Here is a 23,015-nt window from a genome sequence, read left to right as displayed (position 1 = left end):
AAAGCATTTGAAGTCTATTCTGACACTGGCACAAATACGCTGCTGTCACGCTGGACGGACTGGAATCTGCTCTGTAACTCTGCATTTGTCACTTCTCTGTTGCAGGGATTTACCTCAGTATGGGCAAAAGCAGTGGCAATCCTATTTTGGGCGAACATTTGACGTTTACACCAAACTCTGGAAGTTTCAACAGCAACATCGGTAAGGGGATGCTGTAGGCAGACGTGTTCTGTGGATTTAAGTGCAACTTTAATCTCTGGTATGCCTAGGGGCCCCAGTTAAGATTGAGATTTCACTGTGTTATTCAAGCGTGAAGGGAGGGAATAGTCACTTCCTCTAGCGCTCACAGTCTAATGAATTAAAATGTTGCAGAATTTTCAGTGTGACTTTTTTACCAAAAGCTTTTGCTGTATTTGAATGCATGTTGCTGTGATATATTCCCAAGGAGAAGCTGGGATGATGGCTTCTGCAGTGCAGAACCCATCTGGAATGGTGTGAAGCGTCTTGCTGCAGCGTGGGCTCCAATCTTTCACACCTTACCTTGGCTGCATAGCCTGAGTGTTCTCCTGGGAAGTTGTGACCTTTTGGTGTGTGTGTTTCTTGCAACATACTTATGTCTAGCTCTTGCAAGTTTATGCAAGATAAATGGTCCTTGTTCTGGTGTGTGTGTGCGGTGCCCTTGGCTCTGTGAGGGACTGCTACTGGGAATGCCACACCAGGAATGAAAGCTGAATTTGGCCCTACAATGGCTCTTTGTCTTGTCTGGTGTGATGTTCTGAGAAATTCTGGAATGCCTTTTAATCTTTCTTTTCTCTCTTGCGAAATAGACAAGTATTGGACAATCGGTATGGGTTGAAGCGGTGGCAAATTGGGGAAATTGCTTCCAAGATTGGGCAGCTCTATTACCATTATTAGTAAGTAAGCACAGAAAAGGATTCAGTAGTGGAATCGGTGTTAGTGGCAGCTCCATGCCAACCATCTGGATACTCAGTCAGGAGAAATCAATGTATCGGTCGATTCATGATGCCTGTCTCTGAATGAGAAGGCCCTTGGGACTGCATGGGGGTGCTGCAGAGGAGGGCACCTGTGAGCCCCATCCCACATTGCTCGTCACATTGGTACTGCCTAAGGACTGACCTCCTGCCTCAAAAGCATCTCGAAGTCTTCCACACGTGCTGCATTTGACTCTTGTGCAAAAGTGTGATTTACATGTTTGGAAGCTTAATGTTCCTTTAAACTTTGAATTAACCTGTCACCTGTACGTGTGGGTACAAGATGGGCAGATTTGGTTGTTATCTGAAATGGAATCCAAGCTCTGAAATCTGTCTTCCCAGCAGGCACAAAGAATGAGAGTCTGGCTTTCATGCAATATTACTTGAGGAGGGAGTTTTGCCATTGATGCACAAGATGGTTGAGGGGGCAGGAAGGGAGGGTTTGGCATGGATTTCCATCTGAAGCACTGAGCTAATCTGATTCTTCCTCTGCAGTTTGCGCACTTCAGAAACCAGCTATCTCAATGAAGCTTTCTCCTTCTATTCAGCAATTAGGCAGAGGTCATACTACTCACAAGTCAACAAAGAAGACAGGTATGTCTGAATGAACGCCTTTGTTTTTAAGACTTGAACGGTGTATGAAAGCAGCAAATAACTATAAACTGTAGGAGCGTAACTGGGATAAAATTAGCATTGTTGAAGGAAGTTTCTTATAATGCTACTGCCATGATTAAAAACCTCAGTAAGAGGTTTGCTGTAGGACTGGAGGAATATTCTATTATCTGGGCCTGGCTAGAAAGCTGTTAGCCCCAAATTTTTGTCATTTTGAGTCCTGAGCAGCATCAGTGCTGGGACCTAGAATGCTGTGACTGGAAGGTAGGTCAGCTGGGCTGAAGAGGAGGAACCTATTTGAGTCTAATCAGGCTTTTCAGGGGAACATCAGTACTGCAGTACAACAGCCCTCTGTAACTGCCTGGTACATGGTCCAAGAGCTTCAGGAGGCATAACTATACTGAGAAAGGGACACAAAGCAGGGCTGTGTGGTGGCAGTGCAGAAAATGTGCTGCCTGCCAAGAGCATAGACAGATATAAATAAGAATAGGTAAAGAACTCAGTTCTGGATCCTGATCTCTCATTCTAGCCAGTAAACCTGGCTTCCCCCATTGAAGTAAAGAAGAACTCATCTGAAGTCATCATCAAGATAAATGCAGATGGTTAGGGAGTTTCCTGACAAGCGTTCAAGGATGTCTGGACTTAAACTAATTGCACATCTCTAGTCTTGCTGATGTCTAAATACACCTGTGTGCCACAAAAAATTAAAGTTTCCCTGCTCTGTTCTGGTATCTGTTGATCCTATTATCTTCTCTGCTAAAAATCTCCCAATTTCAGTCTGAGTGCTTGAGCTGTTTCTGACAAGGTAGGATTGACCAAGCATGTTTCTAGATGCTGCCGGAAGATTTTCGAACTGGATGAGTACTTATGGGCTATGCTGACTTGCAGATCTCTAAGTTGTCGCGAGTGGGTGAGCTCTGAGCCCGCTGTGATTCTCGTGCGATGCAGTGGGGTCAGATAGTGCCCATGAGCTCTCAAAAGGCTTGAAGAGCCAGCAGTTATATCTGGCTCCCGTGCCTGTTCCCACATAAGGAGACAGCGGGGAAGGGGGAGGCTGTGGCTTTCTTGATGTATATTTTATGTCCCTGTACTCAATTTTAAATAAACCTCTAAGCAGCCAGGTAGCTATTGATCTCCATGAGAGTTCAGTTAGAACTCTTAATGTGCGGAGAGTTCAGCCTTGCTCTGGTCTTAAACTCCTCCTCTCCCTTACCCCTGTTACCTCCCTATGTTCTATTTTAATCTCCAATTTGGCTGTGGTGTTTTTGTTGTTGTGTTTAGGCCTGAATTAGTGGTGAAGAAGCTGCGTTACTATGCAAGGTTTATAGTGGTTTGTCTCTTGCTCAACAAAATGGATGTTGTAAAGGATCTTGTAAAGGTATGTTAAAATGAGGATAAAGGTGCGAAGGGGTGGGAGGTTGCTAGTTATTCAGGGCTTTTCTCCTAATTAAGGAATCCGTAATATAGTCTATTTCAGTTGAAGTACCACTCATTAGATCTGTGATGTTAGCTGCTGCTGCGGCATAGCTTTTCTTTCTTTTTTTTTTTTTTCTCCTCCCCTCATTTAATTGATTGTATTGTTGGATGCCACAGGAGGAAGGACTAATATGGCTAGAGCTATGGAAAGATTCAGTATGGTGGCAACATTTGGCTAGAGAAAAACTTTATAAATTTATATACTTAGGAATAAATTGTAAGATGCATGTTATTAATCTGAAAATGTGGGGATAATCTGCTAACTCTGAGTACATCTTTATTCCTGTAGTGGATTTAAGACATCAGTGGAACTTCCCCCAGCAAGTCTTCATGACACACTGGTGCTTGGAAAGCCAGTGTCTCCTAGCTTGATGTTGAGCTTATTTCTCTTCCCTTCCAAACTGCTATTACTCTGTCCCGTGTCTAGAACACATCCTGCACCTTCCAGAGACCCATCCAAATTAAGCCTTGCTAATATTATGAAGTTGGAGAGGCTGGATCTGCATATGGCTCTGCTGTGGGAGTAAAGCGCTGAATGCCCGTAAAAACAAGTCGTTAGGTACAACAAATAGAGTACAGGCCAATGTTCATCATTGCTTTTCTACTATATGTGACATCCAACATAGTGAATGTCCTCTGTGAATCAGACATTTAATAATGACACTTTAAACTCAAATAATCTGATAGCATTGTTTGAACACCAAGAAAAATATTCCACTATCTGCAGCCTAGACAGGGAGGGACCCTTTAACTGCAGCAAAGGAAGCGCCTGCTGCTCCTGCCAGCATATGCTTCCCAGACCCTCCAACAACCTTGCTGCGAGCAGCTCCTGGGATTGACAGTTTTGTGTAGGCTGCATTGCTGTCTGTGTCTGAGCTGACTTGAACTGCTAGCTTAGCTTAGTAGCAGCTAAAAACCCCATACCATTCACTTTCTCAATGTATTTAAAGTTACTTGTAAGCTGAAATTTGAGTCCTTGGTATCTATAGCTTATGGTAATAACCAGTGACATAGCAGTATGTGAGTGGGATAGTTATACTTAACTCCAGATATTCTTTGCATTTGAACCTACTTAGAAGACACTTTGCATTGCCAAAACTCTAACATTGGCATTCTGTCTCGTGAAAGAGCGCGTTTTGGCTGGCATGTTAGTCATAAGCATGCTGCATATGTTCTCAAGTAATTTATTTTTTATCATTATTCTTAAAGGCCAGCACAGCTAACCAAATTGTAAAGTTACTGCCTGCCTGTTAATCTCTCAATTTAAGAAGTGACTATGTCTGTCTCTGAACTTTTTACATCAGGAGCTGTCAGATGAAATTGAGGACTACACTCATCGTTTTAATACTGAAGATCAAGTGGAGTGGAACCTGGTTCTTCAGGAAGTGGCAGCGTTTATTGAGGTGAGAATACGATTCCCTTTTAGTTGTTAGTTTAAAAGTCAAATGTTCTGACTTATTCACTGCAGTGTTCCTGTATCACCACCTCTCCGTGGTAAGCAGGGGCAGCATTCCTGTCCACTTTAACCATTGAACTGTCTTCACTGTAGTGTAACAGTGACAGCTGTTAAAGTGTCTGAAGGGTCAGACCTGGTCACGTAATGATTTGAAGACAGAAGCGCGAAGCTGAGATACACTTGGTCACCTGATCATTTTTGCTCTTGGTGTTCAGAAAATGGTGGAATTGAAAGCACAGCAGTTACCATGGTCAATATTTTGGAGAGACTGGCAACTCTAGTGGAAGCCAGTCCAATTTGCTGATGTTCTGATTGTGTTTCAAAGCGTACTTCGTTGGTCTATTACACTGGCAATGCATAAGCAGTATGTAATGGAAAGTACGGTGTAAGCATGGCACTTAACTGATAGTCTCTTACAATAGCTGTAATGTGACCGATTTCTAAAGTTTGTTAAAAGGAAAACATTTTTTTTTTTATTCTGTCAAATGAGACAGTGTTCTACTTTCCTCCTTTTGTACAAGATGTCACTATGTAACACAAGTATTTATTTAAATACTTCCAGAATGGATGGCAGCATTATCGTTCGCTCATCTCCTTTGCTATTTATTTCTAGGACGGCAAGGTGAACTAAAATAGTGCAGGGTTCTTCTGTATTGTGGGAATGTTTAGTTTTTTGTGTGAATTTGTAAGGTTGTTGATGACCTTTGGTTCCTCAGGTAGAGAAAAGCTGAAGCAGAGTTCATGTCATTTGAGGAACTTTGCTTTTCTATTTCCTGTACCTTCATGTGCTTGTACCATGTATTTGCTTGCAGTCCCTAAGAGCTGTTGCTTTTCCAGGTGGTAAGGCATTGCTCTGTAGCCTGCATACAAATATATGTATGGCAAATTAATTTTTAAAAATCTGCCTCAGTTGTGAAATGTTTACTGTAAGTGACAAGACCTTTGGACTTCTCTCTGACTGCAAATCTGTATGTTTTCTTGAATTCCTGATTTATTCTGGTTGGTTTTTTTAGGCAGACCCTGTCATGGTTTTAAATGATGACAACACCATTGTAATCACCTCTAACAGGCTTTCTGAAACAGGAGCTCCGTTGCTAGAGCAGGGAATGATAGTGGGACAGCTTGCTCTTGCAGATGCACTCATTATTGGGAACTGCAACAACCAGGTAAAGGAAATTCCAGGGATTTGGGTTTGTATCTTTGGAGTTCAGAGTCCTTCTCCCTGTGACCATCCCTTCTGATTTAACAACAGAGATTCCAATAGAGGTGAATATTAAAATATTTTGATTGTGATGTTTGCAGTGACAGCAAGAAGAAGAGGTTCTCAGAAGAAATAAGAGCTAAAAATGAGATATTAGACCTGTGGTGCTGACCTCTTATTGCTTATATTCATCATGTCAATTAAGTAGATACAATTGATTTTCATATACTGTATTATTCTTCACATTCAAGCATGAGAGGCCTCCGGCGTATGTCTAGAAAAAGCTTGACGTAGACTTTCACATGACGTACTCCAGCTTGTTGCAGCTTCAGTTGCAACAGGAAGGGGTTTTCAAAAGACATTCAACATCTTGGTTTTTTAGATGATGATGATAGTGAAGTTGTACAGACTTCATGACTTCTCTCTGAGCTCTTTTTTCAGGTAAGCGAGGGACTTGTATCTAAACTGCAGTTTGTGTATCATTTTCAGATTTTCTCTAAATTCATAGTACATAGTAGTTTCAGCACTTGACCCCAGAGGAGTCTGAAATTTGTGAAGCAGGGGTCTGTACTAGGGTCAGCTGGCCTGGTAGACCAGTAATAAATAGATTTTGTCCTCTGAGCTCTTCTGAAAGTCCTTCATGGGTCTTTAGAGATTCCAAGATGACACTGACAGGTCCCTGAGAGACAGAAAGTGGTCTGTCTGGTACGCAGTTGAATCTCTTATCTGGATAATTCCAAAAAAATACTATTTAATCTGTATCCGGCAGAATAAACTGTTTGACTCTTTTGTAGGTCAAGTTCAGCGAGTTGACAATCGATATGTTCCGAATGCTACAAGCACTTGAAAGAGAACCAATGAATTTAGCGTCACAAATGAACAAACCTGGAATGCAAGTAAGCTCCATTTCACTGACAAACCTGGCAACATCTTAACTGGGTATTTTTGTTTGTTTGCTTTGTTTTAAATGGTGCACTCTTTCAGTACTGTCACTGTGCAGAGCAGGTTAGTAAAGCTGGGCTAACCCTTACTGGGTGTTAGAGAAGAGAAGCTCAGACCTGTGGAGTTTGATCCTAGTAATGTCTTTTTTTTTTTTCGTCCTTCTTTTTTTTTCTCCTTAGCAAACCTTCAACAGTAGAAAAAAAATAGCAGAAATGACTATTTGGGCATCGTTTCACAAATGGCTTAGATTGCTCTAGCGGGGGTACTGCTGAAGGGATGCCGTGCCCGTCCTTATCCATATACGCTCCCCCCTTCCTTTGTTTTCACTCTAGCAGCCATGCAGCCAGATAAGTCCATCCGCTCACTAAGTCATCTGAAAGTTGACCCCCTTCAGAGAAAGCATAAAAAATATTCTGTCTTGAGGCAAAAGGAAATATGTAGATTTTCATTTATTTAACTGAGATGAGAAATGACTTTCTTCACTCTTTTCTTGCGTGATGCTTTAGAGAGTAAGAAAGATTTAGGTAACAAATTTAAATGAGGGATAATATAAAGTTCTGGTTCAAACACTGTGCATCGGGCTTTACCATGCAGTAGGAAATGCACTAGGGGTAGCCCGTTTGTGTGGGAAGTATGTTGAAGATGAACATTCTAATAAATACAAACTTAGAGGCTTATGAAAATGCTTTGGTAATATCCAATTGTTGTTTTTTTGTGTTCTGTTTTGTTTGTCTTTTTTTAACAGGAGTCAACGGAGAAACCAGCCAGGCGGGAAAACCCTCATAAATATCTACTTTATAAACCAACTTTTAGCCAGCTGTATACATTTTTAGCAGCATCATTTAAGGTTTGTGAAATTGGTGAATTTATTTGTAATAGAAAAATAAACAGAATGGTATGTGACACTGAATAAAATGTGGTTGAGATAATCTTTTATGCTTCAAGAAAATGAAGCCTTTTTTGCCTTCTTAAAATGTTCAATATGATCTTCAGAGAGGATGGAAAAATTATAGATATGTGTAATTTGTATAATAAAGGCAAATCTGTTGACTGCTGTTAAGGGAAAAATAAAAAAAAATCATTTTAAGACAGAAACCCAGCTTGCTGTTATACAGCAGTTGTTACGTCATTGCTAAAACACAACCGTCTTCAAAGCGGAGCTTGAGCAGCTCCTGTGCAAGTGGTCTCAGCACGGGCTGTCTGGTGTCGAGAGTGGTGCGTGGCAATGCTATGGGAAGCATAAATAATGGGCTGCAGTGCAATAGTTGCATATGGTTTAATCTTATCCAGTAATTTTATTTGTGTGTGTGTAGATACACACGCCTATATATATATAGACATTTATATTTTTTACATGTATATATGCTTATATATATATAAAAAATAATTGTTTCTTATATGAAGTTTATCTATTTCCTGTACATATATATTATATAGGAAATATTTCTTGAGATAAGAGATCTGGAGAACAGAAAAATCTTAAGAGTGTTCTTCTACTTCCTGTTGTGCCAAAGACACCCAAAGGCAGGGCAGTATGTCGGGAGACCGCGGCTCTTGAGCACTGGATATGCTGGGGAGCTTTGCAGTTCTGTGTCCCATTAGAATTGTAGCTCTCTCCTGCACGTGCTGTATTTTTATCTGCCTGTCTTATTTCATTAACCACTGCACTCTTCCATGTAAATAGTCCATACGTTTGTAGATCTTTTTAAATACAGTTGTTGTACTTAATTTAGTAAAGCTGTTAGGTTCGTTGTGCTTAATTATGGCTGTAGAAGTCAGCAACTTAGGATTTAGTAGTAAAACCAGAATATGAATCCTATAAAGAAACAAGTTTCAGTTTGTTTCAAGAAACAACTGGGGAGAAACAAGTGGTGAGGTGAAGGAAGTGCGTCCTTACTAAGAATTTTGGGTGCCTGTATCCTCAGCCTTTTGCACAAATTAAAAGCATCTGTTTCCTCATGCAAACAGCTCATTACAGAGGTGGAAAATAGATTTCTTTTACGGGTCTGTATGGAGACCTGGGTGTGTTGTGCTTGTTGTCCAGCTGAGAAGGGTCAGGGAAGAGGCAGATGTTGCAGACTCTGGGGTATTTGGAAACAAAGAACTTCCTTTAGGCTCCTGAACTGTTGGGGAGTTCGGGTCTGCATGGGTCCTGGAAAGCCTCAGGTCTGGCTAGGCAGTCAGAGAGTCTGTGTGGATGCAGGTGCTTTTTTAGTGCTGCTTAAACCTCTACTATCAGCCTAGAGGTCTGTGTGGGGAAAAGACGTAGGAACATATCATCGGTTTCCATTTTTGTCTGTGTCTATTTGAAGGGGTGTTTGTGGTAGGGAACTGTACATACACATATGAAGAATAGGGAAGCCAGAGGCAGGAGTAGCCCAATCTTAAATGACCACATATTTATGAAGATAATGATTGAATATTAAAATAAACTTACGCATTTTTTTCCCTTGCCGCTTTTCTCTCTATTTGACTTTCAGGAGCTGCCTGCAAACAGTGTACTGCTGATTTACTTGTCTGCCACGGGCGTGTTTCCATCAGGTCGTTCGGATAGTGAAGGTACAATAAAGGAATGCTCCCTGTCATGAACAGGGCTTGAATTCTCTTTATGTTCCAGGACAAGTGACCAAGAAAGATGTCACAAAACTCCTTTTAAAAGACAAGTCAATTTTATTCTCCTGTCTGCTTAGTAAGATAGCCTTTTTTCCCCCCAAACAGTAGTTCATTCTGCGTCTTTTAATTAGTCTGCATTAACCTGAGACCTTTTCAAATGGCATATCCAGTTTTTGATGCATCCGAAGTATTAAAAGCTTCACCAATTTTGAAGACCACGTGGCTCAGTTGATGCATCAGTGCAAAGTTAATAAAACGGCTGACTGCCACTTCGTGATTCTTTCCAATCTCCAAAACTACAAGAACAAATGGTCAGGAGATGGGTGGTAAAAGGGCTGAAGCGTCTGCAGGGACTGGTCTATTTGCACGCTTGTTAGCCTGACAATTCAAGCCCTTCTCATGATTCTTGACAATTCCCCTCACCTCATCCTCCTGTTCTTTGCAACCTAGCAGAATATTTGGATGCAGCTGCAATCTGAAAGCTGAAAACTGGTTGGCTGAAGCAAACACAGTCAAAAGATCTGTTTATATAATTTAAGGAAAAAAAAAAAGTTTTTAACATCCTAAATATTGTACACGCCTCATCTGTTTGAGACTTGCATTCCTTTATAAGATGCATGCCTTGTCCACCCCAATGCATGATTTGTAGAGCACTCAAAATGTTAAAGGAAAAAAAAAAATCCCTGTCAGCTTTGAATTGTGGCAGTGATTTTTTTTAAATGCTTTTAACATTTTACTTTTTGCTGCAACTTGGTGACAGGTTCTAACTAACCCCTGTTCTTTAAAGCCTGTGTTACGTCCACTTCACTGCCTGTATTGTTTCAGCTTAATACCTTGCTGTAGAGGCATCCAGGCTGTGTCAGCTGAAGAGCTGCGTAGTCAGGCTTCAGTTCTCATTAACTGAATCCCATAACGACTGCATTCTTTTAATAAGGTAGTGTAGTCTGCACAGACCGAAAACTTCTACCTTATTAAAAGGGAGAGCAGCTGCAACTTGCCCTGTTTATTGCCTGTAAACCATTTGTGTTTGACAGATCACGCAAGACATTTGTAATGGTGCTAAATTAATGTATGTTCTGTTCCTAATTTTGTGTTCCCAAAGCTTCCCTTAAACTGGAAAGGTGTCTTATGTATCCAAACCTGAAAAAATTGCATTTGGTGGCCAAATACGGGTCAACCAACTCTGCAAATGTGTAACAGAATGAGGAAATCCTAATACTTTATTTTACTAACGTTAGTGACATTTCATCCGCACATCAATGGCAGAAATATTCCCTGGTATCATTAATGCATTTTTTTGTAGGGGATTTGCTTTTTTTTTTTATAGCCATTACTTTAATCTTTGCTGTCCATCAGACAGTTGGGTGGGTAGCTCGATTGTGCAAACTTTGCAGAGTATTTCTTTAGCTTACCTTAGGAACACGTGTCCAGGCTGTGTGCATTTAAAAATTGTGAATTCTGTATGTGAAATCTTAAAAAAAATAAACCTTTACTGCAGATTTGAAATCTGCTTAAAACTGTTTTGTCCTTTCTAAGAGTATCGAGCGCATATTCATTCTCTGAGCTCTGTCTCTCCCCCCTGCAGTGTTATAACTGCAGATGACAGTGTTGTATCTATTCTGAGAGGCCACAGGCGTTTTGATTGATTTAGCCTTATTTTTTGACCAAATTCTGAATCTAGAATATGCTAACTCATATAGTAATTTTACAAAGGTATTGATTTTCCTGTATGAAATGTGTAATGGGTTTTAATCTTTTTGCTATGTAGTGTAACAGGAGCCAATATTTGGATCTTTTGTATTTTGTTTGTGGATAAATAGCAAATAAATAAATTAGAAGTTAGGAAGTTGGATTGCTTGCTTCTATTTGATAGATCCTGAAACTCCTAAGAATGCATAAAATTGGATATGTAGTTAGTGAAGTCTCCGCATTCCTCCATCCTCTCCTTACAACTTCACTAGTTCAGATTCACTCACTTTTCTGGGATTTGTAGTTTCTTCCTCCCTTTCATATAATCGTTAAATCCTGAACAGAGGTGAATTCCCTCTGCTAATTTTAGCTTTCTTTTTGCCATGTGTAGGTCCCTATGATTTTGGTGGTGTCCTGACAAATAGCAACCGGGACATTATAAATGGGGATGCTATCCACAAGCGAAACCAATCTTACAAGGAGATGCACTGGTGAGTCTCACGTGTGTGACAACTGCAAATTCAAAAGAATTTGTCTTTAATAGAGAAAAATGCATCAAAGCCTCTTGAATTCAGACTCTTTCGTGCAGGACATCATAATGCAGATTGGCTTGAAGGTGAACAATTATAAATGAATATGCAACTCTAAATGATGACTTAACGTGAATTCTTTATTACTGGAAAACTTCAAATTAATGGTGGATGACTTCTCAAGAACATAAACATCTCTTGTTGGGAAAAAGCTAATGAGAAGTCCAATAGCCCATATTATAGAGAATACAGAATTAGTTTGGCAGTTTTTCTCTGAGGATGAATCTGAGGATGGGGGCGCGAGGAATGTGCTTGCTTTTGGTCTGGCTGTGGGCAGCTGGGTGTCTGGGACACGTGTGCGCTGTCACAGCTCTGCAGCAGTTCCAGCGCTCTGTGAAGCGTCCCTTTGTCTTTTCAGTCTTCACCCTGGAGATCTCTACCCTTTCACCAGAAAGCCCCTCTTCATCATTGTGGACTCTTCAAACAGTGTTGCCTATAAGGTAAGGCTCTTGAAGGCTGCTACTGGTATGATAGGTTACAGTGTCAACCCCTAGTTAGCTTACACTTTTAATGGGCTATTTTTTTTAAACAGTTTGTATTCAGTCTTTCTTTTCTTTTGAGGTTGTGCATGCTAGTCAGGATCTGATCCTATGAATAGGAACAAGAAGGAGAAGCACATGAACAGCCGCTCATTGGAAAATAATAAATCCTCCTGGAGGGAAAAAAAGTTCAAGATTTCCAAGGTCTCTGGTGGGAGGTTTATTTTTGTTATATACCAAAGACAAATCTTGGTGTGTGTGCGTGGGGGAGGGAGATAACTAATGTGCTTTTTTTTTTTCCAGTCATCCAACACTCAGTTGCTTTTAAGCAACAGAAAGGAGTCAAAGCATTGAGCCTGATCTTATAAAACACGGGGTGTCTGTGTCTGAAAAGTATCTGAACCAAGGCAATAACAAGACTCAAATTAGGATCCAGTGTAACTGTAGAGTGGTATATGCTTGGGCGGTGAGCCCCCTTCCTAGGGTGCTCTGGCCACACAGTAGAATTGCTCCGTGGCCAATCCCTTTGGGAGTCTGCAGGGCAGGTAATGCAGACGCAGGCAGTCTCAGTTGCCACTTGCATCTGGGGAGAATTCCGACATTTATTTCATTTATGAATAGAATATTAAGAATGTGCTATATCTGGGGAAAGTACCACTTCCTTACGTCTTCCTTTTTATAGCTCCATTATGTGCAGTGAGAAGAGTGAACGCTCACAGCTGCGTTTCAGAGGAGGAACAGGGACGTCTAGTGGCCAGATGTACTTGTTCCTTCTTCGGTATCCACAGCCTGTGTCATTTCTTATAGAGGCACTTGTTAGCCAGCCAGAGGTTCCAAATCCGTGATCAGGATGATTCAGAACAGTTCTGTATTGAGGCAGGGAACTTTCACCTGACAGTCTCAGTAACGATCTGGCCTCCCCTATATATTGTAATGCATTTCAAAGCACTTCTTAAATACTACTGCATTTAACTTCAGTGCAAATATGCTTTTTATTAAATTCCCTTCCCCATTTAAGGGGCGGGAAATACAGTTAGAATGGTTTACTTGTCTTTCTGAGAAAATGGGGATTTGGTAGGGATTTATATTCCTCTGCTCTTTCCTGACATTAATTCCAGTATAACAAACAGGGGGTTTGGCTTTGTTTCAGTGTAATAAGTGTGGCTTGGGTTTGGGTTTTTGTTTTGTTTAGGGATTTTTTTTTTACACCCTTCCTCTCTAGTAGAATTGCTGCAAGGTGTCAAGTGGATCAGCTGTGTAAGAGAGAGTAAGGGATTCCTGGTGATCCTTAATTCAAATACAGCTCTGGACATACCAGGGTTCTGTGGACAGCTTAGAGCAAAGGATCTTTTGATTCCCATATGTAGATTTGTAGCTCTTGTGAGCATAACTGCGAAGTGTTTACAGTAGACTTTGTTTATTTTATTACATTTAAATTTTCTAATTGAATTTTCTTTGGATTTTGTGGTCACACAGTAAGCAAAAACTGTAACCTCCGTTCCTTGTTCTGCAGTGAACTGACCATCAGTAGTGTAAAATCCACTGGTGCTCGGTCTGTTCAGCCCACAGAGCAGCTGGTATGAGGACAGTCCAGCTCTGCCTGTTTGTAAGGAGCACAGAAATGGGAGTTTCGGAAGTATTTCAGGACGGGATTATGGAAGTGGCTGCAAGGAGCTCTGACCCAGATCAGAAGCATGTGGGCACAATTGTGAGGAATTTCACAAGAGAATAAAGCTGGGGGGAGGGGGGGGAGGAGCATGGACTCCTACTTAAAAAATATATATTCAGCATTTGAGAACTCACCTTCACCTTCACAATCTGTTTCCATTGAACCCGGGTGGGTAGATGTGTGGGGAGGGCTTTGGGTGTTTTGCTTTGTTTTCAACTGAAGGTAGATGGCAGAGCTCTCCATCTCGGTGTTTCTAGCCCCTGTAAGTTCCTGCCTGTGGTCGTTCTGTGTGTGCTTACATGCTTGGTTCCTTGTCACCAGAATACCCTCGTAGTGCTGTCCTGAGACTGCGCTGGGTGTGTTGGCAGATGCTCTGTAGGCTCAAGCACTGGCTACAAACAAAGATGTTCTGTGCAGCTGTGTGAGAAGTTGAAGTCAGTCCACTGGCTTTTTTCCACGTGGCTGCTCTGATCCTTTCTGACAGGACAGGAGCTATCCTGACATTTAAATGTCACTGCTGGCAATACTGGCAGTAACAGGAACTGCTCACACATCTTCTACAGCCCATTTCTGCTCTCCTGCATGCATTCCCATCCCCTCCCTCTCTCTGGAGGGCTTAAGTGGTGATGGCCGAAAGTAAGTCCTCCCAGGAAGGGTCTTGCCGCTTTGTCAAATCAGCGGCACTTGAGCAGCTTCCTCCCCTGTATATTTAGCTGAAAGTGGAAGATAACTGCAAATCAAGCATATCTACTTAAAGCTATGATTTATTTTTTTTAACACTTCCATTTAAATATAGATGGCTGTGTTTTTGAAGGTTACCACCGTATATGTGGATGAAATAATATTTTTAAATCAATATCTTCTTGTAGCTGTGGTTGTCTAAGATTATGGTCAAAAGCAAAGTCTTAAAAAAACCAAAACAAACCAAAAACTCCGGCCAGTAAGAATGCAAGGCCTCTGTCAGCGATATGGTATAAAATGTTCAGCTTAGTAAAGCTTACGTGTGAAGTGACTTCTTTTGAAGATGACAGGTAGTTCTTTTTTGGAAAGAGTTGTATATGACACACATTTTAAAAAGCAGCAATACTTCTGTTGGAAAACTTGAATCCTGAAGTGAAAAAACAGTCGATTTTGAAACAAAAATGTATTTCACCCTTTTTGGAGTTGTCCATGCACTGAAAGGTAGGGCATTCCTTATCCAGAGCTGCCACCAACACCCAGCGTGCAGGGCAGGTTTTCCTGCTGCATCTGGTGCTCCTCCACTCCCAGCCGTGGCCGTACTGGGCTCCTGTTCTGTTGTTGCACGTACGCCCACAGCCCTTTTCCCTGGCAATGGGGAGCGGAGGCGGTGGGGAGCGAGTCCTGGTGCTCATCTGGGCTACGGGAGGCAGTGGTGTCTGGGGAGGAGCTGAGACAGGTACCTGGAAGCTCGAGTCTGATCCTCCTGCGTCTATAGTTTAGATGTTGCGACTGGCATGAGCAGCTGTGTCCAAAGAGCGCATTCTGCGTTAAACCCTGTAGTTTCTCCCCTTTGCAGGACTTCTAGCTATGCTGACTTAACCTCTGCCGGGACAGAGTCCAAAATGAGCTCAGATACTGTCAGTGAGTAACGCCTTCCCTGAGGTACAGCAGTGACCCTTGGTTTTGCCTTGTAGCTGAGGCAGTGTTTAATTGCATTGTCATTTTTGCCGACGGAGTGTGTGGAAAGTCTGCTTTGGTCTCTTAACTGGTGATACAAGATAGAATTCAACCTGGGGATCTGCTCACAAACGCTAAGCATACGCGTTACTTGAGGACGTGTAACCTGCCAGTGTGTATCCGGTTCAAACTGGCGATGTCTGAGGTGATGACTCCTGGAGTTTTAAATATTGGTCTGTAGTACAGTTTTACTAATTACTGGCTTGGCCTGCAGTTACTGTCTTCATGGCAATAGTCTTTGTTTCTTCATTAGAGACCAAACCGTAGTATCTACCATTATAAATCTCCCTTGGGCTCCTAATGAAATAGAAGGGTTTTTAGGGACTAGTCAGCACTCTGTCACATATGGGAAATGTTTTGTTTTGATTAGACTAGATTACTGTCTTTAGCAGTTAGCAGACTTAGATTAAATTAATTCAGGGAAATTGATTCAATTGAAATATACTGCCCAGAAGGAAAAGTTCCATTTGAATTAAACAGAAGCCAGAAGGAATTAAAAAATGAGCTTTTTGATGATTCTACACAAGCAAATACTTCTGGTAATGTATACCTTACATTCGCAACCTGCCAATTTTAAGACTCTAATGCACAGAAATGCGTGTTGCACTCGTGTGCTCTGGCTGCGTGGTTTGAATGTGTGCTCGGACAGGATGCAGACATGATCACTTCCAGTTTCTGTGGCTTTGCAAGCCTTTGGTTTTAAGCAGGCTGTTTTGGTGAGACAAATGACAGCTAATGAGGTTGTGTAAATGAAATTACTTTTTTTCTTGGTGATAATTATTGCCAATCAGTATACCTACCAGATAGATACATAGTAGAGCTATTATCAGGTAAATGTTGGTGAAACTGGACAAAGGCATCGTTTGAGGTTTCTGGAGAAAGTCTTCTGCAACAGAACACTTTGGCAATATTTAAGGTGCTGGTGGAAGGTGCATGAAACAAGTATTGTAAAATGAGGGTTCAGTACGGCAGATGTTAAGGTTATGGCATACTTGCTTTAAGGGAAACTTAGTTTAAAACTTTTCTCCACTGGGTTTTTCTTTTTCATCAGAAATAGTTCCTCCTGCTAGAAAGAAAAGGGGAAATAAATCACTTTGACTGGATAGTTCAGTTGGTACTGAGGAAAGATGCTAGATCTATTTTGACCTGAAAGCCGATGGCTTTCCTTTTTATTGCAAAACGTGATTTTTTCAAGTAATGTATTACTATTGAAAGCCATATTTCCATGAAATTATTGTCTGCTATGAGTAGCAGTGAAGTGAGAGAATTATAATTCCTTTAAAAAGTAATGGGTTTTAGTCCTTCTGCGCTGTAATGTATGAGTAAGTCATCAGCCTTACTGCCGATTCTGAACTGTGTGACGGGCATTAGCGTGTTCTCTGTTGTTACTAGTCTTTGTTTGTACCCTTAACCTGCTGAATATTCAAAAGCAAGCAAAATGACAATCAATACTTCAAAATTCTTATCTGTTACAGAATTTCACAAACTTATTTGGACAACCATTGGTGTGCTTGCTGTCTCCAACAGCATATCCAAAAGCATTACAAGGTATGTGTGGTATTGTATTTCCTAAGAAATTGCAGTTGCATCATGTATCTATTCCAAACAACTATAACTTCGATTGTTCAGGAAAAGATAGATGTTTGTCACTATGTAATCCCTAGATCAGGTTAACGTTCCCTGAAGTAGTTTAGTTACTGTTTATGGCAAATAATTTAACGATGGTATTTCTACAGGTAGCTTCAACAAGTGCCAGGAGGCAAACACGGATACTCAGAAAATTGCCAGCCCAGTGCTGGGATGATGATGATTCGCACTTTGAGTAGCTTTATTAGTCCCAGAAAGTGAGCAGAGTCAGTTAAGGTATCAGCTTTTAAATGCCAGGTGTAGAGCAAAATCTTCTCAGATCTTGTTTGGATTTTGGAGGGTAAGTTAAGAAAAAGCATTGGCTTTGTACGCCCTCAGAAGGTGTGTTTCTAGCAGGAGCAGGCAATGAAACGTTACGTTCTTCAGTCCTTGTGACTACTATAAAATATAAATCATTCCAGACTTTCTCATTGGGATTTGCTGTGTTAAGGTTGTTATCCATCACAAGGACAAGTACAAAGATGTAGCTTAAGCCACACAGAGTGATGTTAGGCAAGCGTCATGAGAGAATGTGCGAGAAGGGGAAGGTTCTCATTTGTTTTGAAACTATTCCTGTTCTTTAGCTAAAACTTAAGTAGAAATAAGTACTGTAATAATGAATCCTGTTTAAACAGAAACTTAGAAAAATAGAACTAATTTTAGAAAATACTGGACGCTTATATTGTGTTGATGGGCCAGTCAGGAAAGTCTTGCTGTAGTTCTGAGGGGGTGCTACACCGTGCGCTGGAGCACCACGCAGAGACTGAGCCCTGCATCAGTACGGCATTGCAGCACACGTGCTGCGTGCCAGGGGCCTGGAAAAAAAGGAAATGCATCAAAACAAGTCAGTAATCCTTGCTGAGGAGGAAGTGGCCTTACTGTTTGGGCACATGATCTTATTTGCATCACCTTTCTTTTTGATTTCCCAATTGATTGAGATGACACTTGGACCTCTGTGTATCATGTTGAACTACATGGAGTAAATGGGCTTTAGGATATTGTGATGCCCAATAAAAGGGCAACTATGTGGACTTTGGGGGGGAGGGTGTATGGGTTCAACTGCCTGGTTTTTTGGACAGAATGAGAATGCCCATGTTTAATGTTTCTCTTCAGGAGATACTGATTATAAATCCTGTCGGTTGTTTCAGTTATGACTTTTGTGTTCAAGTTATGTGCTCAAAGTGAAGATATAGGCCTCCCACAATTCATGAGAAAAATCTCCTTTCTCTTGGTGTTAATGCACATCTCCAGTAAGCCCTTATTGCTAGTCATTGCATCATCTTGAGAACAGATCTGCCACAAGAGGAGGGAAGATATAACTAACACAAAGGAGTAGTTCCTCTGTTACAGAATTTAGTGGGTGAGCGACTTCATTCTGTGGCAGAGACGGCTTTTCTGTTTCATGTGCCAAATGTATCTCTTTGTCTATTGATTTATTATTTTTTTTTAGATCAGTCTCAGCGGGGTAGCCTCTTCACACTCTTTCTGAACAATCCTTTAATGGCATTCCTATTTGTCTCTGGATTATCAAGCATGCGCAGAGGATTGTGGGAGAAGTGTCAAGATTACCTTAGAAAAATCAACCGAGATATTGCCCAGCTGCTGACCCACTCCCGATCCATAGGTACGTGCCTAAAGATGCACAACTGAACCTTAGCATGCTATTTAGCAGATGCTGTTTTTTCTTGCTCAGCCTTTCCAAGGGACAGAGTATTGAATAAGGGGAATGCACAAGTATTCGTAGTGGTTTCCCCCAAGTCTCCTTTTTTTTCCTCTTTTCTTTTCTTTTTTTTCTTTAAGCCTTTCTAACTGAGTTTTCTTTGCCTTCTTTACAGATCAGTCCTTTCTTCAATTTTTTGGGGATGAATTTCTTCGCTTGCTTCTAACAAGATTTATCTTCTGTTCGGCTACTATGAGGATGCACAAAATTTTCCGGGTATGCAGGGATATCCATCCCTTTGTGAGAAGGACAATCCAGTGCATACAGAACTGCACTGCCTCAGGACGGAAGGGTCTTAGGTCTGAGCGTAGCACTGTGACTTCAGAAAGATAACTGATGCTCACATGCTAATGCCTCCAGCTTGTATTGAATCTGTGCCTTTGTATCTCTCCAAAGGCATGAAGCCTTTGACTTGCTGAAGCCTTATTCCTCTACGTAAATAGCAGACACACTCTTACTCATTTATGTCACTCTGAACAGCCTTGTCTGCTAGAAAAATTCCTCTTAATAATTCAAGATTATTATTCCTACACAACTAAAAAGGTGTAGAACAAGAATATAAGAGGAAATGGGGAGGAGTGGAATGTTATTGCTGGAATGTATTCTAGTGTGAATGGATTTTGAAAGGTCTTTGAAGTGTAAATGAATAAGCTAAACAGGAAGATGGTATTGTCCCTCCCTGTTGGTTAATGCTGGGCCAACAGTGAAGTCTGCTTCTGAATCGACACCATTGTATGTATGTGAGCACTGGCATATAAACTGCCTGCTCCATTCTAAACGTTACAGAAAAAAATGGAAGTCAAAGCACAGAGAGGTGCAGTATTGACCTTGTCTGACTGCAGCCACCTAGTAGGTTTCCAAGCCAAAGTGAACAACCCAGGCTGCTTCAGTACCAGGGAAAAGAAGCAGATCTTCTGTTAGTGGGAATAGATTTGCCCCAGTGTCTTAGGTATTTGTTTTAGGATGAGATGAATCTCCCAGGGGAGATGCTTACATGTCTGTAATTTCAAGAAATGAACTCCAGCCTAGTAGGTAAGTATATGTGAAGTCTTTTTGTCTTTTTTTTTGTTGGTTTCTTTGTTTTTGCAAGGCTTCTGTGAACATATTATTAACCGTCTTAGATGAATGGGCATTTGCATTGCCACTCTGACCATCTCTGAGTCAAGGGGAAGAGAAAACTGGAAATGCTAGAACGTTTTCTCTTTATGTGGCATGCTAAACAGATCAGGATACCTCTTAGGTGAGATTGGCCTTTTGCAATCTTCTTCGTAAAGGGTATAAAAATAAACGAATGTCTGATTCTTTTTGTTTTCACTGTCATCTAGCAGGAGACTCGAAATTATCCCGAATCTTATCCTCAGCTGCCAAGAGATGAAACGGTGGAGAACCCTCACCTCCAAAAGCACATTTTGGAGCTGGCTTCCATACTGGATGTTAGGAATGTTTTCCTGGAAAACACCCTCGATGACTATTAAAAGAAACTGTCTTACTGCAAAGGGGTTTCCCTGGCCACAGATTTTGAATGGTGCAGTTTTATAATGTGAAAATCATAAAAGGAAGTACTTGATTTTATTTTTAAATTTAGGACCATTATTTTAAAAAGTAATAATAAACAGCTGTTAGTTTAGCTGTTCCATTCTGTATGGGGTCAATTTTATAAGCAGAAGTTTTCATGTCTTTTAAATGTTAAACTAAAGAATCACTAGAGGTTTATTTGTGGTCTTGTGGCTATCAACCACATTTCCAACAGCTGATCCTAAGCATAGAAGTATTATTGGTTACCTTTAGCCCACATTTGTGGAAATCCTTTATTTTTATACAATTTTAAGAAATTGGAAAAAATCAATAGAAAAACAATATTTTATCCCCAAAGAGTCTGGATTTGAAATGGTAAAGACGGAACCACACAGTGCAAACCAACAATAGCAATAAAACAGAGTCCTTCATAACAAATATATTTTTTCAGTCTTAGGCAAGTAAGTAGACAAAACTGTGGACAATTAATTTGCATTTGGAGCAGTGGGTTTGAAGTGAAGTTGTAAAGATACTTAACGCTCCCTATAAATTTGACACAGCAATTTTATACATGAACTTTGTACTGCTGGCCAAGGGCACAATTTCCACTCTGCCTGATTGGGCAGACGGTTAGCAGATTAACAAATGACAGAACTAAGAAAGCTAGCCCCCATCTCTCACTGTAATATGGATCATCTTGCCATTTGTATTGCTGCCACAATTTTCCAGGAGGAGAGGGCATTCTTGATTTTGAGGTACTAGACAGAAATTCTTATGTTTCCAGCAGGTGTTACCCCTCCTTTCCATGTGTGGATGGAATGTGTGGCACTCTCAAGTGTTACCAGTCCCTGATAGGAGCTGAAGGAATGTCCCATATGGTGCTGAAAACGAGCCCTTCCTATCACTCATTTATCTGACCTATCTGTGCTGGATCCCTGTGCCCCAGGAGAGATGCTGGTGCTCCTCTTACAGGTTGAATAAAGTGGGTGCTGTCGTAAAGCCCTGATAATGCTTTGCATGCCCGCCATTGCATCTCAGTCCTATCTTTGACCCAGTAAAACTAAGGGGCTGCAATTATGTTTGGCTTCCTCAGCCTACAGTGCTCAGTCTCAGTACGTTAGGGAGTCCAGTGGCCCTTGTAAAGGCCTTTGCTGGAGAAGGCTGGTCTGACTGCAGGGAAAAGCGCTTGCTGACCCATTTGGGCTGTACTGCCTTCCTTGCGGAGCTGGAGGACCTCCTGCAACTCCTGACAGTGAAGGTCTGAACAAGGAGAAGGAACCAAAAATATTTTAAACTATGAAATGGAAAAGTCCCTTTTCACTGTTCCATGGGCTGCTAGAAAAGTAGTGAAAGGACAAGTCTCATCAGTGCTTTTGTGTTGAACCCCAGCCATGCCTCTATTTTTTGGTGAAAAAATTGCAGAAGTTGGTGACTGCCATAGTACTATGGTAGGTGTGTTGGCTATGCCATCGTACAGGGTATGAGCCAGCCAGCCGGAATAGCGAAGGGCAGCAGATCAGCACTGATGGACCCTGTTCAGCTGAGAAGGGCACGGTGTGGAACAGGGAGAATTGCTGGAGTGTAGCTGGGAGGTTTGCACAAAGGTTCTTTGGAGCTGGGCTGAAGCTTATGCCATCCATTCTTTAATTTCCCAAGTGTAAAAAATTCCATAATCGCTAGTGTTTGTTCTAAGCAGTCTTGAAGCTGGTATATTGAGCCCCCCACCACTTGGTGCTGCTCTTCTTTGGACTATGGCAGGACTTTGTTACCTGGGATGTGGAGTTTATTTTAAAGAGTGTGTGTTTGTGTGTGTGCATGTGTATTCTAGGCGTTTGTGTGTATATGTACAATATGCATACATCTACTGGCTGTGTAAATTGTAAATATGTATATATGTATAGGTACTTGTATATGTATTAAAAAGAATGAAACAGTACAATGTCTATATACAAAATTTATATATACACACATACGCCATTTTGGGTGCATTCCATAACGTGTTGCAGATCTGTAGTCGTAGTAAAGGTTATGGCTTTTCTGCCATTGTAATTTGCTGTTTCCAAGGACTTCCACCTGGACCCTGAAGTAATTCATAACTGATTTCAGGTACAGGAGGCCTTAGTTATCCAGGGGAATGAGTACTCCTCTATGTATTACAGTGATAAGATTCCTGTATTCTTAACTGTGAAGCTGATGATCTGCCTTTCTTTCTGGTAGGAGGTCCTCAGTTATGAAGACATGGGATTCTATGTCGAAGCTAAAGATACAGAAAGCCTTTAATGCAGCAGCAAGTGAGACATGGGTTGTCTGTTACCCTGCCTGCTGTTCCAGCAGTGTTCAACTTGCATGGAAAAGGGGAATCCAGTTTTCCCCAGCTCACTCCCTTCCAACCAAATGCTTTTGTTTTGCTTTAGCTTTTGCTTTGATGAAGCTATTCTCATTTTGGTTCTGTGTATCTGGAAAAGAGGATGTTATTTCCAAGCATAGGAGTGACGATGATTCCATTAGCATGGGCTGGTGAACTTCTGTGGGATGTTGCTCATTAACTGGGAAAGCCTTGGCAGACCTGGTCTTCAGTTTAGCTGGGCTGAAGCGAGGAGTCCTTGCTTGTGATCTGAGGGCTTCTAATGCACCTTGTCGCCCTAAGAAGACGTTCTGTTTGCTTGTTACCAAGGTAGATCTAATCAGAGGAGAGGAGAATGTACTTTTTAGAAAACAAAAAAACCTGATGAAGCTA

General features: G+C 41.2%; 1 protein-coding gene across 11 annotated transcripts in view; it reads left to right on the top strand.

Moving 5' to 3' along the window:
- Positions 1-22,213, top strand: part of SCAI (suppressor of cancer cell invasion) — a 44,044-nt gene extending 21,831 nt beyond the window's left edge. For all 11 annotated transcript variants that reach the window (XM_074608351.1, XM_074608359.1, XM_074608350.1 and 8 more), the window contains 15 exons: positions 106-201; positions 828-914; positions 1,488-1,586; positions 2,886-2,982; positions 4,385-4,483; positions 5,550-5,702; positions 6,532-6,633; positions 7,425-7,526; positions 9,160-9,238; positions 11,373-11,472; positions 11,930-12,011; positions 16,893-16,965; positions 18,494-18,667; positions 18,879-18,979; positions 20,089-22,213. In XM_074608351.1, the coding sequence (XP_074464452.1) occupies positions 106-201; positions 828-914; positions 1,488-1,586; positions 2,886-2,982; positions 4,385-4,483; positions 5,550-5,702; positions 6,532-6,633; positions 7,425-7,526; positions 9,160-9,238; positions 11,373-11,472; positions 11,930-12,011; positions 16,893-16,965; positions 18,494-18,667; positions 18,879-18,979; positions 20,089-20,238 (1,594 nt within the window). In that variant the 3' untranslated portion in view covers positions 20,239-22,213. The remainder of the gene's footprint in view (positions 1-105; positions 202-827; positions 915-1,487; positions 1,587-2,885; positions 2,983-4,384; positions 4,484-5,549; positions 5,703-6,531; positions 6,634-7,424; positions 7,527-9,159; positions 9,239-11,372; positions 11,473-11,929; positions 12,012-16,892; positions 16,966-18,493; positions 18,668-18,878; positions 18,980-20,088) is intronic.
- Positions 22,214-23,015: the final 802 nt, after the last annotated feature.

Source organism: Larus michahellis, chromosome 15 (assembly GCF_964199755.1).
Source record: "Larus michahellis chromosome 15, bLarMic1.1, whole genome shotgun sequence".
Lineage (NCBI taxonomy): Eukaryota > Metazoa > Chordata > Aves > Charadriiformes > Laridae > Larus > Larus michahellis.
The sequence above is the reverse complement of the archived record's forward strand: the minus strand, read 5'-3'. Positions and strand labels throughout refer to the sequence as shown.